General features: G+C 39.8%; 1 protein-coding gene across 8 annotated transcripts in view; it reads right to left on the bottom strand.

The window, feature by feature from the left end:
* AIG1 (androgen induced 1) overlaps positions 1-11,814 on the bottom strand; it is a 297,796-nt gene extending 285,982 nt beyond the window's left edge. For 6 of the 8 annotated variants that reach the window (XM_010588493.3, XM_010588536.3, XM_064291595.1 and 3 more), the window contains exon 1: positions 8,169-8,383. In XM_010588493.3, the coding sequence (XP_010586795.2) occupies positions 8,169-8,309 (141 nt within the window). In that variant the 5' untranslated portion in view covers positions 8,310-8,383. Of the gene's footprint in view, positions 1-9; positions 8,026-8,168; positions 8,384-8,517 lie in introns of those variants that run through there. The other 2 variants (XM_064291616.1, XM_064291612.1) reach the window with 2 other exon arrangements.
* Between the last annotated feature and the right edge of the window lie 6,588 nt (positions 11,815-18,402).

Genomic DNA, 18,402 nt, shown 5'->3' with positions numbered 1-18,402 from the left:
CTTAAAAAAAAAAAAACTTAGTGGGCAATTATTCTGTAACTTAGAGAACTATCCTTTCATAAATAAGTGAATGGAATGAGTTTGCATCATTGGAAATAATTCATCAGCCATATTGGCCAAGGAAATGGTTGAATATCAGTTAGATTAAATTCTCTTTCCTTACTGGCCTCTCTGACAGGGATCACAATAGAGGGTCCTGGACAGAGCTAGAGAAAAATGCAGAACAAAATTCTAACTCAAAAAGAAAGACCAGACTTGCTGGCCTGACAGAGACTGGAGAAACCCTGAGAGTATGGCCCCCAGACACCCTTTCAGTCCCGTAATGAAGCCACTCCTGAGGTTCACCCTTTGGCCAAAGACTGGACAGGTCCATAAAACAAAACGAGACTAAAGAAGCACACCTGCCCAGGGGCAAGAAGTAGAAGGCAGGAGGCGACAGGAACGCTGGTAATAGGGAACCCGAGGTTGAGAAGAGAGAGTGTTGACATGTCTTGGGGTTGTTAACCAATGTCATACAGCAATAAAAAGTACTACTTAACGAGAAACTAGTTCTGTAAACCTTCATCTAAAGTAAATAAAAAATTTTTTCATTTTTCTTTCCTTAAAACTTATTTCCAATTTACAGTATTCCTTCCCCTGGCCTGCCATGTTGCATAACAATAGTTTTTGAAATAATTCATAGTAAAGACCTACTTTTACCAATGTTACTTTGTCTTTATAGATGCTCATACTGCCCACTGATACATGTATGGATGTCTCTACCACAAGTTTCATGGATGAAGTGGGTAAAAACCTGTACTTGGTTAAAGATAAAATTAGCCAGTTACTTAACATACATAATTGACTACTGTAGTTGAAAAAAAAAAAAAATTTTTTTTGTAGTTGAATCACTGTATTTATTTCACATAAGCACAGTAACAGTTAAAAACATTTTTTTTTCTAAGTCAGAGGTGTCAAAGTCAAATGTATTAGTTTTCTATGGTTGCTGTAACAAATTACCACACACTTAAGAGGCCTAAACCAAAAACCAAACTCGTTGCGAACGAGTCAATTCCAACTCATAGCAACCCTATAGGACAGAGTAGAACTGCCCCATAGGGTTTCCAAGGGACAGCTGGTGAATTTGAACTGTGACCTCTTGGTTAGCAGCCGAGCTCTTAACCACTGTGCCACCAGAGCTCCAGAGGCCTAAACAATGCAAATTTATATATTACAGTCCAAAATGGGTTACGCTGAGCTAAAATCAAGCTCCCTGTAGGGTTCTATTCCCTTCTGGAGGCTCTAGGGGAAAATCTGTTTCCTTGCCCTTCCAGCTTCAAGAAGCTGCCTACATTCCTTGGCTCATGGCCCTGTTCTTCCATCTTCAAGGTCAGCAGTGTTACATCTTTCTGTGCCTTTCTTCCATAGTCACATCTTCCTCCAACTGACTTGCCTCTTCTGCCTCCTTCTCCCCCTTTTAAGGACACTGGTGATTACACTGGATTCACCCGGGTATTCTAGGATACTCTCACTATTTTAAAGTCAACTGATTAGCAACGTTAATTCACTCCGCAACCTTAGTTCTCCTTTGCCATCTAACCTAACCTAATGTATTCTCAGGGATTACAACATGGACATTTTGGGGGGCCATTATTCTGCCCACCACACCAAGACGATGTTCCATTTCCATTTACTAATGAAGCACTGTAGTTCTCTTATAGTTTTTCAGTAGTAGGAAAAGAAATTCTTAGGGAATAAGCAGTATAAAATTACTTGTACCTGCATTTCAGTTTTTACCCCTGAGCTCTGATTCTATTGGGATGACTTTCATACCCAAAAGGAGATATGAATACAGATATGAATAGCCACTGCCACACAGCCATCTACTCCTGGATACATGTATCCTGAGATTCTCAATTTACATTCTGGTAAATTGATGCCATGAAACATGGAATCAGACTGTGGCTGCCAGGATAACATTCTAACTCTATAATCCAAGTTGGCTAGAAAGGGGCCTTCACATCGAAAATTTGAGAAGCAAAACCTTCTTCCAAAATTGCTCTAATGAGCTGAGATGATTATTAAAATTTTCCAAGGCACTAGTTAATAAAGTACATTCCACTTTTTTTACACATAAAAAATTAAAAGTGAAATGGGCAAATTATAGTAGCCAAATCGTTTTAGAACATTACTGAGGACTGACAGGTTGGTTGTTTTTACAGCTGTACACTGCTTAAGTGCTAAAGACTCTAAATCTCTAATAATAAAAAGAATAACACTTTGCAAGAGTGTTTTTGTGAATATATTTTAGACAGCCTTTCTCACAGGAACTCTTGGTAAAAGATAATTATTATATTTCAGTCACGAGCTACAGAGAGTAAAAGTTTGAATGACTGGCTGAAGGCTCTATACAAACTGAACCTAAATATGAAACAAAGTAGAAGAAGTCTCAACTTTGAATTGATAGTCTGAATTCTGGAATAGAATAAAAAAGTATATTTATGGTGATTTGTGTTATTTAAAATAGGCAAGTCCAATCATCTAACTATATACTGCACAATAGCATATCAAACTAACTCTACCACAGTTTTAGTTTCATGTCACACAAAGGTTAAAAAAAACCAAACCCATTGCCACTGGGTTGATTCCGACCTATGGGACCGAGAAGAACAGCCCAACTGGGCTTCCAAGGAGTGGCTGGTAGATTCGAACTGTCAACCTTTTGGTTAGCAGCCTGAACTCTTAGCCACAGAGCCACCAGGGCTCCCACACAAAGGTTAGAAGAGGCATATTGTTTCTCATGAGACTTGTTTTTTTGTTTGCTTGTCCTTTTTTTTTTTTTTTTTTAACACACCCTAAGCAATTCCAACGTGAGAAGCAGTCATCTATCTTGGGTTAACAAACACTCTCAATTTTATGCCTCTCACCTGCTGACCACTCCCCTTGCTTCCCCCAAAACAGGATCAAATGCAACAGCATCTCAGGCCAGTGTACTTCTGAGCACTGTTCAGAGTCCCTATAGCTGGTAGAGTTTCCATCACTGTTCAGCTCAGCACAGCTCCTGTGTAACATCCAAATGGACCAGCTCTAAGTGAGATCTAAATGAGGACTGGGATGAGGCAGTAGTCCTAAAGGAGTTTTCTCATATGCCAGTTGCCTTTGAATGGATTCCAACTCACAGTGACCCTATAAGACAGAGTAGAACTGCCCCATAGAGTTTCCAAGGCTATAATCTTTACGGAAGCAGACTGCCGTATCTTTCTTCCACAGAGCAGCTAGTGGGTTCAAACCACCAGTGTTTCAGTTAGCAGGTGAGTGCTTAACCACTGCACCACCAGGGCTCCATTTTGCTCAAATATACCAAAAGAATTCTGAAATTTATGCACATATTTTTAAATTTAAATCTGAACATCTTTAATCTAAGCTTGTTGTTGTTATTGTTAGGTGCCATCCAGTTGGTTCTGACTCATAACAACCCTATGTACAAAAGAATCAAAACACTGCCCAGTCCTGTGTCATCCTCACAATTATTGCTATGAGCTCATTGTTGCAGCCACTGTGCCAATCCATCTCATAAGGGTCTTCTTTTTTGCTAACCCTCTACCTTACCTAGCATGATATCCTTCTCCAAGGACTGATCCCTCCTGATAACATGTCCAAAGTACATGAGATGAAGTCTCACCATACTCACTTTGAAGGAGCACTCTGGAACACAGACTTGTTCATTCTTCTGGCAGGTAAAAAGAGCAATCCATGGTATATTTAATAATCTTCACCAACACAGTTATTCAAAGGTGTCAATTCTTCTTCCGTCTTCCTTATTCATTGTCCAGCTTTTGCATGCATATGAGGAGATTGAAAATATCATTGTTTGGGTCAGGCACACCTTAGCCCTCAAAGTGATATCTTTGTTTTTTAACACTTTAAAGAGGTCTTTTGTAGCAGATTTGCCCGATACGTCACTTGATTTTTGACTGCTGCTTCTGTGGGCGTTGATTGTGGACCTAAGTAAAATGAAACCTTGACAACTTCAAAATTTTCTCCATTTATCACGATGTTGCTTCTTGGTCCAGTTGTGAGGATTTTTGTTTTCTTTATGTTGAGGTGTAATCCACACTGAAGGCTGTAGTCTTTGATCTTCATCAGTAAGTGCTTCAAGTCCTCTTCACTTTCAGTAAGCAAGGCTGTGTTATCTGTATATCGCAGGTTGTTAATAAGTCTTCCTCCAATCCTGTTGCCATGTTCTTCTTCATATAGTCCAGCTTCTTGGATTATTTGCTGAGCATACAGATTGAATAAGTATGGTGAAAGGATACGACCCTGCCACACACCTTTCCTGATTTTAAGCCACAAAGTATCCCCTTGTTCTGTCCAAATGACTCTTACTCTACATACAGGTTCCTCATGAGCACAATTAAGTGTGCCAGAATTCCCAGTCCTTGAAATGTTATCCATAATTTGTTATGATCCACACAGTCGAATGCCTTTGCATGGTCAATAAAACACAGGTAAACATCTTTCTAGTATTCTCTGCTTTCAGCCATGACCCATCTGACATTAGCAGTGATATCCCTCCTTCCCCATCCTTTTCTGAATCTGGCTTGACTTTCTGGAAGTACTCTTTTGATGTATTGCTGCAACCATTTTTTAATTACCTTCAGCAAGATTTTACTTGCAAGTGATATTAATGATGTTGTTTGATAATTTCCTTACTCTCTTGGATCACTTTTCTTTGAAGTGGGCACAAATATGGATCTCTTCTAGTTGGCTGGCCAGGTAGCTGGCTTCCAAATTTCTTGGCATAGTCGAGTCTGTCAGTTTGTCATACTGTGGTGGCTTGCGTGTTACCGTGATGGTGGAAGCTATGCCACCACTATTTCAAGCATCAGCAAGGTCACCCATTGTGGGCAGGTTTCCGGGGAGCTTCCAGACAAAGACAGACTAGACGAGGAAGAAGGACCTGGCGGTCTACTTCTGAATAAACTGGCCAGTGAAAACCTTATGAATAGCAGTGGAACACTGTCTGATACAGTGCCAGAAAATGAGCCCCTTAGGTTGGAAGGCACTCAAAATACCATTGAGGAAGAGCTGACTCTTCAAAGTAGAGTTGACCTTAATGATGTAGATGGAGTAAAGCTTTCAAGACTGCCAGTTGCTAATGTGGCACAACTTGAAATGAGAATAAACAGCTGTTAACATGCACTAATAATCAGAACATGGAATGTAGGAAGCATGAATCTAAGAAAACTGGAAGTTGTCAAAAATGAAATGGAACACATAAAGGTCCGTACCCTAGGCATTAGCAAGCTGCAATGGACTGGTATTGGCTATTTTGAATCTGACTATCATATGATCTACTGTGCCAGGAATGACAAATTGAAAAGGAATGGCTCGATACATTGTCGAAAAGAACATTTCGAGATCTATCAGTGTCAGTGACAGGATAATATCCATAATCCTACTAGGAAGACTAGTTATTTATCACTATTATTCAAATTTACACTCCAACAACTAATGTCAAAGATGAAAAAATCGAAGATTTTTACCAACTTCTGCAGTCTGAAATGATCAAATATGAAATCAAGGGGTATTGATAATTATTGGTGATTGGAATGTTGGAAACAAAGAAGAAGGATCAGTAGTTGCAAAATATGGCCTTGATGATAGAAACAACGCTGGATATTACATGACAGAATTTTGCAAGACAATGACTTACTCATTGCAACTACCTTTTTTTCAACAACATAAAAGGTGACTTTAAACAGGGACCTCACCAGATGGAATACACAGAAATTAAGTCAACTACATCTGTGGAAAGAGACGATGGAAAATCTCAACATCATCAGTCAGAACAAGGCCAGGGAACAACTGTGAAATAGAAGACCATCAATTGTTCATATGCAAGTTCAAGTTGAAACTGAAGAAAATTAAAACAAGTCAATGAAAGCCATAATATGACCTTGACTATATCCCACCTGAAGTTGCAGACCATATTAAGAACAGATTTTACATACTGAAGACTAATTACGAAGACCAGAGGAGTTGTGGGATGACAGCAAAGATATCGTATATAAAGAAAGCAAAAGATCATTAAAAAGACAGGAAACAAAAGAAAAGACCAAAATGGATGTCAGAAGAGATTCTGAAACTTGTTCTTGAACACAGAATAGCTAAAGCAAATGGAAGAAATGATGACCTAAAAGAGCTAAACAGACGATTTCAAAGGGCAACTTGAGAAGACAAAGTATTACCATGAAATGTAAAAACACCTGAGTTAGAAAACTAAAAGGGAGGAACACTCTTTGGCATTTCTCAAGCTGAAAGGACTGCAGAAATAATATTGAAGGATTCTATGGGCAAAACATTGAATGACACAGGAAGCATCAAAAGAAGATGGAAGGAATACGCAAAGTCACTGTATGAAAAAAGAATTGGTCGACGTTCCACCTTTTAAGGGGACAGCATATGATTGAGAACCAGTGGTACTGAAGGATGAAGTCCAAGCCACACTGAAGACACTGGCGAAAAACAAGGCTCCAGGAATTGCAGGAATACCAATTGAAATTTGAACATCTAAATTTAAACACTTGAAAAGGGACATCACTTCTGGCACTCTGGGTATTGTATACTTGCATACTCATCTGAGCCTCAGGGCTGCAGAATTAGTTCATTCTATCTGTGGAAGATGTCTGCTACACAACCTCACTGACAAAGCCAGACCTCACTGAGACACTAATCAATTCAACAATACTTTCTGTCAAAACAAATCTGACTTCGTTTTTCAATCAAAATAGTCTCGGTGGCAACCACGTTATCTTCTGAAGGCGAAAAGGGATAGATAAATACAGCAGAGTCTTGCCATGTGCTTGTCACCTAGATGAATGGGGAGGAGGAAATGAGAACTGGCAGACATCAGGCATGTTCAGAAGCAGATCAGTTTCAAGAAAGAGTTGGAAGTTGAGGATCCGAAAATTGATACCCTTGAAATGTTCCATGCCCTGGGAAGTCTTGTGTACCATAGGGGTACGCAGTTTGAAGACCGTTGGAGAAAAGAATTTAAATCCCTTGCTGAAAGTCTCTTAGCAGGATGCAAATATAAGGTGGTATTTCTAAACAAAAAGCTTCTGACTGCGTTTCTTTGACACATTTAAAGCTTAGGAAATATCTTAAAATAGGCATCAGGTTCTCATCATCAAAACGGAGGGTCAACAATTAGAGATTATTATCTTGCTTGTGATGCCAGCCTTGTGTATAATCTTGGACAGACAGTTCTGGCATCCCAGGACTTGTTTCTACTTTACATGAGTCCTTAGAACCAATAGCTTTTGTTTTACGCCCCTGCCCATACTTGATTATCTTTAGTGTGTGTGTGACCCAGTCTAAATTAGTCACTTTTCACCCTGACGTTCTAGCATCCACCCTATGTTGTCATTGGGCCTTATGCCTTTTTTGATTAACTCTGGAGGCCCTTTCAGTGTCTAAAGTAAGTAAGCTTAAAAAAAAACCTACTGTTGTCAAGACTGTAATGTTGGGTCAACAGAGGAGCTGCTTAAGCTAACTCTTACATGGGAAGACTGGGAGGCGTGCATAGTCACTGTGTAAGTGCATTTTGAAAGTCTGTTTCCTCTAAAGTTTCTGTGGAAAAGGGCAGAAGTAAATTACTGACAATGGGCAAAAACAGATGCAAAGAAGACAACTTTATTGGGTGCTTTCTCTCCCTTACAGAGGCATTTGGTCCTTTCACGCTGAAGCTACAAGTACCGGACAATACCCAGTGTCCTGCAGTTGTGACAACTTCATCCCACGGTGGGTGCCCTGGAAAGCACCTTGGGGTGCACAGGTCCGAAGTCACTCATGATCAAGGCCTTCCATTCTTTTGCTGGTTGTCAGTCTTCCTACATCAACTCTTAGAAGTAGGTCTGTGTTCCCCTCCAAAGAGCCCACAACCTGGCTGCGCCCCACCTCCGCTTGTCTCCCACCTACCAGGTAATGTTGGGTGTTCAGAAAGTGATGCTGCGGTAGCAGCCAGGAGTTCACACGCAATTACTGGGGAAAAGGCAATGACAGGATTGGATGTTGGAGGCGCGCGCTAGTGCGCGCGTGCACGCGCAAGTGCGCGCCCACCCACAAACACACACAGGCACGGCGAGCGTGGGGGTGTGCAGGGGGAGGGGAGGGAACGGCCTTACCAGATCAATGAACGTCAGGAATTTCCAGCTCCCTCCGTAGGTCTGATGCGAGGGCATTTCGATGGCCTTGTAGTTGCACAAGATAGAGCAGTAAGACAGCAAAATAGCCACCCGCAGCACCTGACAGGGGACAAGCGCCATATTCGCGAAAGGCCGGGGCTGGCTCCGCGGCGAGGAAGGAGGGCTAGCGGCGCGGGCGGGCGCGGGAACAGGCCGGGGCGGGGGCGGCCGGCGCCGGGGCGGGCGCGGGACGGGGGCTGCGGCTGGGCGCGCGTCCGGCGGCACCAACGCGTCGGCGAGCGCCCGGCGACCTGCGCGGGCGGGGCGGGGGTTTGTGGGCGCTCTCGATGTTGCGGCCGGGGAGGCGGTGTGGCGTCATCTCTGTCGTCATCTTCGTCATTCTGCCCCTGCGTTCCTGGGTTCCGGCAGCGGGGTTAACCGGGGAGACCCGGCCGGAGGCGCTTCCTAGGCGTCCCAGCAGTGGGTGGGCGGCCTCCGAGGGCCACCAGGGCTCGGGAAGGGCGCGAGCACCTCCGGGGGCGGACAGGGACCTTGGCCCCGGGGACGAAAGGGCGCGGGCCTAGAGAGGATGGGAAACTTGGACTGAAGGAGGACGCCCTAGGTCGACAAACCTGCCAACCCGGGGAATAAGGGCGGAGGTCCCGGGAAGTTGCAGTTGGCTAAGTGGGGTGCTCGGTGGGAAAGGGACCTGGTGGGCGTGGGAACGTGAGGTTGAACACGCGCACAGGTAGCCCCCGAGTGACAACGTTGTTTTGTGGGCTGTTAGTGTTGCCTGACGACTATTAATCACTACGAAACTCCCGTGTAAATTCTCCTTTCTGTGGGTAGGTTGGAAACCCTGGTGGCCTAGTGGTTAAGTGCTATGGCTGCTAACCGAAGTGTCGACAGTTCCAATCCGCCAGACGCTCCTTGGAAACTCTATGGGGCAGTTCTACTCTGTCCTATAGGGTCGCCATGAGTCGGAGTCGACTCTACAGCACTGGGTTTCTCCTGGGTGGGTAGGTTACCCTGCACACTTTCTGACAAGAGGTTTATAAATATTATATCGATATACAGTAAAACATAGAACTATGAACTTTGGACAAGAGTTTTATAAGGAAAATAAAGTTATAAAGAAAGGGGTTCAGATAGCTGTCTCCACTGCAGGATCGCATTCACCTTAGAAACCAAATCATTTCGAGTGTGAATGTGAAACCCATGTGCGTGTGATTTAATACTAATCTTTTCCACTGTTAAACTTGCTTTGCCCTTTTTTTTTTTCTCCCCCCTACACTACAATATCAGGGCTGAAATATAAATTGAATTCGTCTGCCTTCCAGTAAGTGTTGTCACACTGAAGTTGCCTCAGTCTGTGGGCAGCAGTTTTTTTTTTTTTAAATCATGATCACATTTCAGCCAACCAGATGCAGGGTCAGAATGTGAAAAGGCAACATAGCTATTTCCTGTGGAGCCATTTAAAACAAGTGTTGCCTCCAAATAGTCTATGAGTCAGAGGATGTGGCATGTGGGGTGGCAGGGAAAACACGGTTTTCGAGGTAAAGAGAAAGCATGAGGGATGTTTTCCTGAAGTTTTCCAGTCAAGCTCTAAACAAAAATAAATAAACTGTGCAGATTTTTTAAGTTGGTATTATAATTATGCAAATAGAAATTTATATCACAAATATTAAAATGATTCCAAGATGATTCTACTAGCATAGAAGTATTCATTATTGCATATTTGTATCTATGTAAAAGTTGGGTCCATAAGTTTTTAATTGTGTGTCCATGCTACATGTTTATAAGATTGGAGAGAAAAAAAAAAAAGGTAGGTTACTGAAGGTCTATCTGAAGTCTTAAACAGAGAAAATGTTGTTAAGGATTTCATTTTACTTGGATCCATAGTCAACGCCCAAGGAAGGAACAGTTAAGAAATCAAAAAATGTATTGCATTAGGTGAACCTGCAGCAAAAGACCTCTTTAAAGTGTTTAAAAAAAAAAAAAAAGTGTCATTTTGAGGACTAAGGTGCTCCTGACCCAAGCCATGATATTTTCAATCATCTCATAGGCATGTGAAAGCTGGACAATGAATAAAGAAGAATTGATGCCTTTGAATTGTGGTGTTGGTGAAGAATATTGAATATACCATGCACTGCCAGAAGAACAAAAAAATCTGTTCGGGAAGAAGTACAGCCAGAATGTTCATTGAAATCGAGATGGTGAGACTCATGTCTCACACACATTAGACATGTTATCAGGAAGGTCCAGACTCTGAAGAAGGACATCACACTTGGTAAAGTAGAAGGTCAGCAAAAAAGAGGAAGACCCTCAACGAGATGGACTGACACTGTGACTGCAACAAGGAATTCAAACCTAGCGACAGTTGTGAGGATGGCACAGGATCAGGCAGTGTTTCATTCTGTTGTACATAGGGTTGCTATGAATAGGAACCTACTCAAGGGCACCTAACAACATGTCCCAAGAACTGAAGGTCAGGTGAGGGGAAGAGTGCAGGGTCAAGAGGGAGAAAAACAGAGACAGGTCACATGCCCAAGGAAACTCCCCTCAACTGATTGGGTGATTACATAAGGGAGGTGATTACGTTATATACATTATGCAAGAGCAATTAGTCCAATGTCTGCCAAACCACTGAGAATCATAGCCTAACCAAGTGAACGTTCACACGACATCAGTCATCAAGCCTTCCCACCTTACGTTTTAGAAAATTAGTAACAAGACTATCCGTCTCTATCATTACAAAATACAATAATATCTTCATAAGGCCATTTAAAATGTTTTTCCTGTGGTCAGTTTCTTTTATATAAATAACTAGAAAATGCCAGTAAATAAATGTTTTGAACCTATCCTAATGGGTTTTCTTTTGTTTTTTGTGATTTGCTAGTCATGATGAAATAGTTTTGTACTTAAAAAAAAAAAAAAATGAAACATCTACATAAATGCTGGCTCAAATGTTGCGGAAATGTCAGTCCTCAATTTTTTTAACAGCTTGGTAGCTATTAGTTTGTCCAGGTTGCTGTCTTTGCTTTTTAGACTGTATCTAATCATCTTAGTCATGTTTTAAAGACATCCTTTGTAGGGAAAAAATATGAATCCACACACAAATTGTGCTTTTACAGTGTAATTAATACAATGAGGTGCCCTGGTGACACAGAGGTTAAAGCACTTGGCTGCTACCCAAAAGGTCGGCTACCAGCCTCTGCAGGAGAAAGACGTGGCAGTCTGGTTCTGTAAATATTTACAGCCTTGGAAACCCTATGGGGCCAGTTCTAATACAAGTTTGTTTGGTTTTGGCTTTTTGTCTTTCTTTTTGGTGAGGGGACTTGCTTTAGTGTCATTTAATTTTTTTAAAAAACAATAAATTTGGGGTATTGCTTTTAAAACTTCACTCAGTAGGTTATTCCCTTTTATGAACGATAATACATTATTCACTAGTAAGTGTTTATGTGATTATTCCACGTTTGAGAAGTAAACAGTTTTTCATTGTATAGAAAAAAATCTGCTTGCCACTTTTTCAGCTTTTCTTATACTTCTGCACAATCAGTGGAGCCCTGGTGGCGCAGTGGTTAAGAGCTGGGCTGCTAACCAAAAGGTCAGCAGCTTGAATCTACCAGCTGCTCCTTGGAAACCCTATGGGACAGATCTACTATAGGGTCACTATGAGTTGGTCTTTATGTTTAGGTCTTTGATCCACTTGGAGTTAGTTTTTGTGCATGGTGTGAGGTATGGGTCCTGTTTCATTTTTTTGCAAATGGATATCCAGTTATGCCAGCACCATTTGTTAAAAAGACTATCTTTTCCCCAATTAACTGACACTGGGCCTTTGTCAAATATCAGCTGCTCATATGTGGATGGATTTATGTCTGGGTTCTCAATTCTGTTCCATTGGTCTATGTGTCTGTTGTTGTACTAGTACCAGGCTGTTTTGACTACTGTGGCTGTATAATAGGTTCTGAAACTATAGGGTCACTATGAGTTGGAATTGACTTGATGGCAACCGGTTTGGTTTTTCAGTTTGCACAATTAGTGGGGATAGAGGAGAAAAGCCTTTTTCAGTTGAGTTTCACGGAAACCAGCGAACTGTATGTATAAGAAAAACCAAGGGATGATTTCCAGACACTTTATTAGCTTCTGGTTACATTAATGCTCTTTGATTTTTGTAACTTCTCTTAGACTATACTTATATATATATATGGGCTGAAGACACTCTTCCTTATGTATTCAAAAAACTGACTCTTCATTTCTTTTTTTTTGGAGAGGGAAAAAGTCTTTTATATTAGTGATGATAATTTTAGAAATTATATGAATCCCTTTGTCTCCCTTGTGTTGTACTCCAAGAGGCCAACTTCATATAACCATGAATCTTTGCTTAAAAATTCCAGAGGAAGCATTATAGTCATATATTTCCTTACAATGTTGAATATTTACACATTTTCTATGATTTTCTGTTTATATTAAGTAAACATTTTCTAACAATATCAATTTCTTTGGACAAACCATTTTCCTTCTTCATGTTTATCCGCAATACAAGGAGGTGCTTAAGATTAGCCAGAGTGAAATTTGGGACATGACCCAGTGAGAAATCTAAAGAAACGGGGAAAATTCCCTCTGTATTGCAGAAAAAATACCTTTGAGTTGCTTATTTTTTTCTTCATTATAAAAGTAATATATTTATAGTATGTAAGGTTTTTTTTTTTTTAAGAAGGAAGAGGAAATTAAAAAAAAAAAAAAAGCAGGAAAAAAGATTTTTCCCACTCACCATCCAGAGAAAACTGCTGAAAACATTTTAGCATATTTAGTTGTGACATACTCGGGGAACGCATAAACCAATAAGCAAGGTAAGCATGTGCTTAGGGAATCAACAAAATAAAGGCATCAGCTGCCCAAAGCAAAGACCCATAGATGCCGAGCAGACAGGACTTAAGGAAAAGAGAGTGCCACAGGGGAAGGGAACTGGCAGCGCATTGAATGAAATTGATACCAGCTCCAGTGCATAAGAATGTACCAGTTGGAAATAAAGTTCATGAAGGGTCACAAGGGTGCCCACACATAAGGTTCTTTAAGACATGAGACCCTTACCCCATCAACACCTTCTCTGAAACCTGACTCTTATGCTCTCCTCCCGTGTAATTGAAACTCCTTATCTTGACAGGTCTCTTGGGAGTATACTTTTTCTTTCTAATAAACAAGAGGTAGGGGTGAGCTGTTGAGCCTAACTCTTACTACATTCAGCCAATATGCAACTGGATCCAACATGAGCAGTTACTGGGCAAGTACGGATTATTTTAATAGATAACAGGTCTCTGATCCATTTTGAGAGAGCTATACATCCATGTCTGCTGATTCAGCAACTCCAACCGGGTGGCCCAGCAATGCTCTTTGCCATGATACAATCACAAGGGCATGTTCTTGAGCACCTCCTGGTTGGTAAACAACCGATGGGAAGGAACTCCAGTCCCAGATGACTCAAAAAAGAGAGGGAACTCAAATACGTAGTCCACTGCAATGAATTCAATTATTTTTTAACTGTATACCATTTACATACAGAGATATGTCCTAGGTTTTGTAAATAATAGTATTTATAACTTTAAAATATATTTGGCATACACATAGATGCAATCTACCATACATTTAATATAACACTGATAAGGGTAATAATATAATAATAACATAGCAAACATCTATAACTCCTGGAAATGAGTAGAACTGCCTCGTAAGGGGGTTTCCAAGGAGCTGCTGGTGGAGTCTAACTGCCGACCCTTTCGTTAGCAGCGAAAATCTTAACCACTGCATCATCAGGGCTCTACTTATTAACAGGAAACTAATTTATGTATCAAGCAAGTTTCATTTTTTATTGTCTATTGCACAGGACACAGTGCTAGTTATTACTCTCGATATGCTAATAAGCAAGAAGGTATTAGGCACATTAAGAGGAGGTAAAATTCAATATTTATTTACCATGCAAAATGTTTGTTTTGCAACTATGTTTCTAAATTCATCCTCTAAGAAAACAAAAGAGTTTTATTAGAACATTACATTTATATTTTATCAGAATATTTATGTATCTCTGTGTAAGGAAATTGAACAATTCCTTGAGGAAATAAATGAATACTTAGACATTAAAAATTATATAAACATATTTTATTTTTCATTTCTCCCTAGACTGACTTTCTTTTAAGAAATCGATTGGTGTTGTTATGACTCATGAAACAAACCTGCTCTTCGAGAAGTGGAGCTATTGTTACATCAATTATGTACATGTCTCCAAATATGAGAGTTGAACAATTGCACAAATAAAATGTACATTTTATAAACTCTGTATATGACAACAATTACATTTTCCTTTTCATTTCGGATTAACTGGGTATAATCTCATATTAAGTTCTCTCTTGTTCACATAAGAACGTGCCAGCGGCACTATCATCACATGACTCATAACATACCTGGTCCTGTCATGCACCAAGTGAACCAAAATGTCTCACCAGATAGAACATACCCTTGTATTTGTATCATGGTCTTTGTGATTGATCTCGCCCCCATTGGGTATCAGCAGTAGTCAATGAACTGTGAAGATGCAGCATCAAAGGATGGAAAGTAAGTCCTAAAGTTTTTAAGCATTATTTCAAGATGAAAAACACTCATGGGAATCTGCGAAGAGCCTGCCAACAAACATCATACGACAAACGAATAAAATTATTTCCGACTGCCTTGTACTGTTTTTTTTGACTCTCTCAGACCTGAAGCACAAAATTACATGTTCCTAATCAGTTTTTTTCACTTATTAACTTTCAAATATAAATTTTTGTGTTAGCATCCAAATATGAATGTAAATTTTATTTTATAAATTTTCCTTGTTTTATAAATTTTATTTATTTTTAATCATTCATATTTATTTGCTATGGTAGAACCAAATTTGAAAAAAGTGACGTAATTTTATAACCAGGTGAAGTGAAAGGGCAACAACTAAGTGGAGCTCAAAAATGAAAGCTCAAGGAAGATAAATATAAAAGGATTTGTGAATCCCTAAAGACAATTCCGAAATTAACTTCCTTTTTAAAACCAATGAATCAGAAGAGACTTCTTCTGTTGACTACTCAAGTTTAATGGGTATAAATCATTGTAGTAGTACCGCTAGAGTTGAAATTACTAATAGCAATACGAATATAACAGAATTTGTTCCAAATTCTGCATCCATTCTTTGCTATACTAAAAAAATTAATGATGCAGAAAGTGAAACTATTTTAGATTCTGAAATTTTTGCATCTACAAACCTCATAAATAACAGAAATACAGATTGTGCTTTGTAGAATAACTTTCCTTCTAATGATATAGCTATTAATTGAATAGTATCCCTCAAAAATATGTGTCAACTTGGCTAGGCCATGATTCCCAGTATTGTGTGATTGTCCACCATTTTGTCATCTGATGTGATTTTCTTATGTGTTGTAAATCCTACCTCCATAATGTTAATGAGACAAGATTAGAGGCAGTTCTGTTAATGAGGCAGAACTCAATCTACAAGATTAGGTTATGTCTTAAACCAATCTCCTTTGAGATATAAAAAAGGGAAGAAAGCATAGAGACAGGGAGATCTCACATCACCAAGAAATAAGAGACAGTGAATACAACATCCTTTGCACCTGGGGTCCCTGTGCTGAGAAGCTCCTTGACCAGGGAAAGATTGATGACAAGGTGCTTCCCCCAGTGCCAACAGAGAGAGAAAAGACTTCCCCTGGAGCTGGCGCCCTGAATTTGGACCTCTAGCTTCCTAGACTGTGAGAGAATAAATGGCTCTTTGTTAAAGCCATCCACTTGTGGTTTTTTTGTTATAGCAGCAGTAGATAATTAAGACAGATGTACACTATTGGATCAAAAGAAGGCCAAGTGATTGTCAACATCACAATGGACCATTTGAAAATTCGCGTTGAAATTTATGGATAGTAAACAAACAAGGTTCTGTAGCCAGAATATATTTCTAGGGTGCAAAGCTAATACTGAACATTCTAAGAGACAGTGGCTACTATACTCTCCATCAGTCAGCTGTGTATGTTGTTTTGTTTGCAAACTAATCAGTCCTAAATCATTTAATTCTTGATTTGCTATGGATGGATTGAGCAATTGGCGAAACTCAGATATGACTGATAAACATGAAAACAGTTCAATTCACAGAAATAGTATATTGCCATATTTAAACTGAAGACATGGTTGTGGTTTAATTCATGAACTGGAAACACAAATTAATGAAGAATGTCCGCATTGGAAAGCCATTTCACAACACGTTATTGCTGTCGTCATAATAATCAGTGAGTGTGGACTATCTTTTTGAGGAAGAAATGAAGTGTTAAGTCCCCACAAAATAGAAATTTTTTGGTTTACTTGAACTTATTGCTTAGCTTGACCCATTTTTAGCAGACCACATCTTAAAATATGGTAATACAGGAAAGGGCAACCTATTGTACATGTCTAAAACAACCTGTAAAGAACTAATAAATTTAATAAGTGGTAAGATTGGACCAACTATTTTCAGTTAAATAAGCATATTTTGATATTTCAGTTTGTCTGTGAATTCCACTCTTGCTCTTTCTCATACAGATCAGTTAAGTATTGTTTTAAGACATGTATCTCCAACAGATGGAAAACCCATTGAGCGATTTATCATATTTACTGGCTTAAAAAGTCATACTGGTGAAGAAATTGCAAATAAAGCACTTCACTATTTATGTGACATTAGCAAAACTGATTTTTCTAAGTGCAGAGGCCAGATCTACAACAATGCTGCCAATATGTCATGGCATTATAAAGGCATGCAACAGAAAATTTTAGAATATAATATGCCATTTTCATACCAGGTACTACACATTCACTTATTCTGGTAGGGCATAGCACAATAGATGGTTGTCCAGAAGCAGCTGATTTTTTTTTCCTACTGTTCAGTTACTCGACACATTTTTTGCCACCTCTGCTCACTGATGGGGAAACACTGGTGGCATATTGGTTAAGAGTTCGGCTGCTAAACAAAAGGTCGGCAGTTTGAATCCACTGGGCTCTCCTTGGAAGCCCTATGGGGCAGTTCTCCTCTGTCCTATACGGTCACTGTGAGTTGGAATCTGCCAGATAGCAACAGGTTTAACTCACTGATGGAAGGCTCTTAAAATATATCTAGGCAATGATTAAATACTAAAATGTCTTTCTAATACACATTGAGAAATGCATGCTGAAGCAACAGGTACAATCCTGGAATTGCACACTCAGATTCTAGATGCTTCTAGATGCCTTAGAATATATCGCTGAAGACCAGACACAAAAAGGAGATACCAAAAGAGGAGCTGAAAACATCATCAACAAAATGCAAACACTAGTTGTTGTTGCTGGTTGGTGCTGTCCAGTCGGTTCTGACTCAGAGCAAAACACTGCCAAGTCCTGTGCCATCCTCAGAATCATTGTTATGCTTGAGCCCATCATTGCAGCCACTGTGTCAATCCATGTCATTGAGGGTTTTCCTCTTTTTCACTGATCTTCTACTTTCATCACTACAGAAGCTTTAGAAAGGAAGAAGTAAATGATGGAAGTGCTGCAGAAGTATTGAGTGCCAGTGATCAATTTTGCATAACCACATACTATACCATCATTGACACACTTAAATCTTGCATGAAACAAGGGCAAAAGTGTATGAAGTTCTTTCAAATAGATTTTTCTTCTTGAACAGTGTAGGTATACCTGATGAAGATTGCATGAAAGTATTCAAGAAATTAGTGCAGGCTTATCTCAATGACTTAAATATATACCTTTAAAGAGAAGTGTGACTATTTCATTCTTACATGAGAACTAAGTTTACAGATTCAGAAAAGACAAATTTTACTCATGTAGGCATGTGTGATTCCATAATAGAAGATAAAGCACAACGAGTATCTCTCAATGTTGAAATTGTTTTACGCATATTCCTAACTTTAATGATCACAAACTGCACCATAGAACACTCATTTTTGTCCCTAAAGAAACAAAAAGAACCCTCGGTGTACAATAATGATTCAAGAAAGACTCTATTTGAGGCAGGACCAAGATGGCTGACTAGGTAGAAGCTTCCACTTATCCCTCTTGCAACAATGACTTGAAAAAACAAGTGAATCGGTTACATACGGGACAATCTACGAACCCTGATCATCAAACACAGAACTAAGGAGTTGACCTGAGTGACAGGGAAGCAAAAAGCCACATGCTG

This window comes from Loxodonta africana, chromosome 1, assembly GCF_030014295.1.
Source record: "Loxodonta africana isolate mLoxAfr1 chromosome 1, mLoxAfr1.hap2, whole genome shotgun sequence".
Lineage (NCBI taxonomy): Eukaryota > Metazoa > Chordata > Mammalia > Proboscidea > Elephantidae > Loxodonta > Loxodonta africana.
The sequence above is the reverse complement of the archived record's forward strand: the minus strand, read 5'-3'. Positions and strand labels throughout refer to the sequence as shown.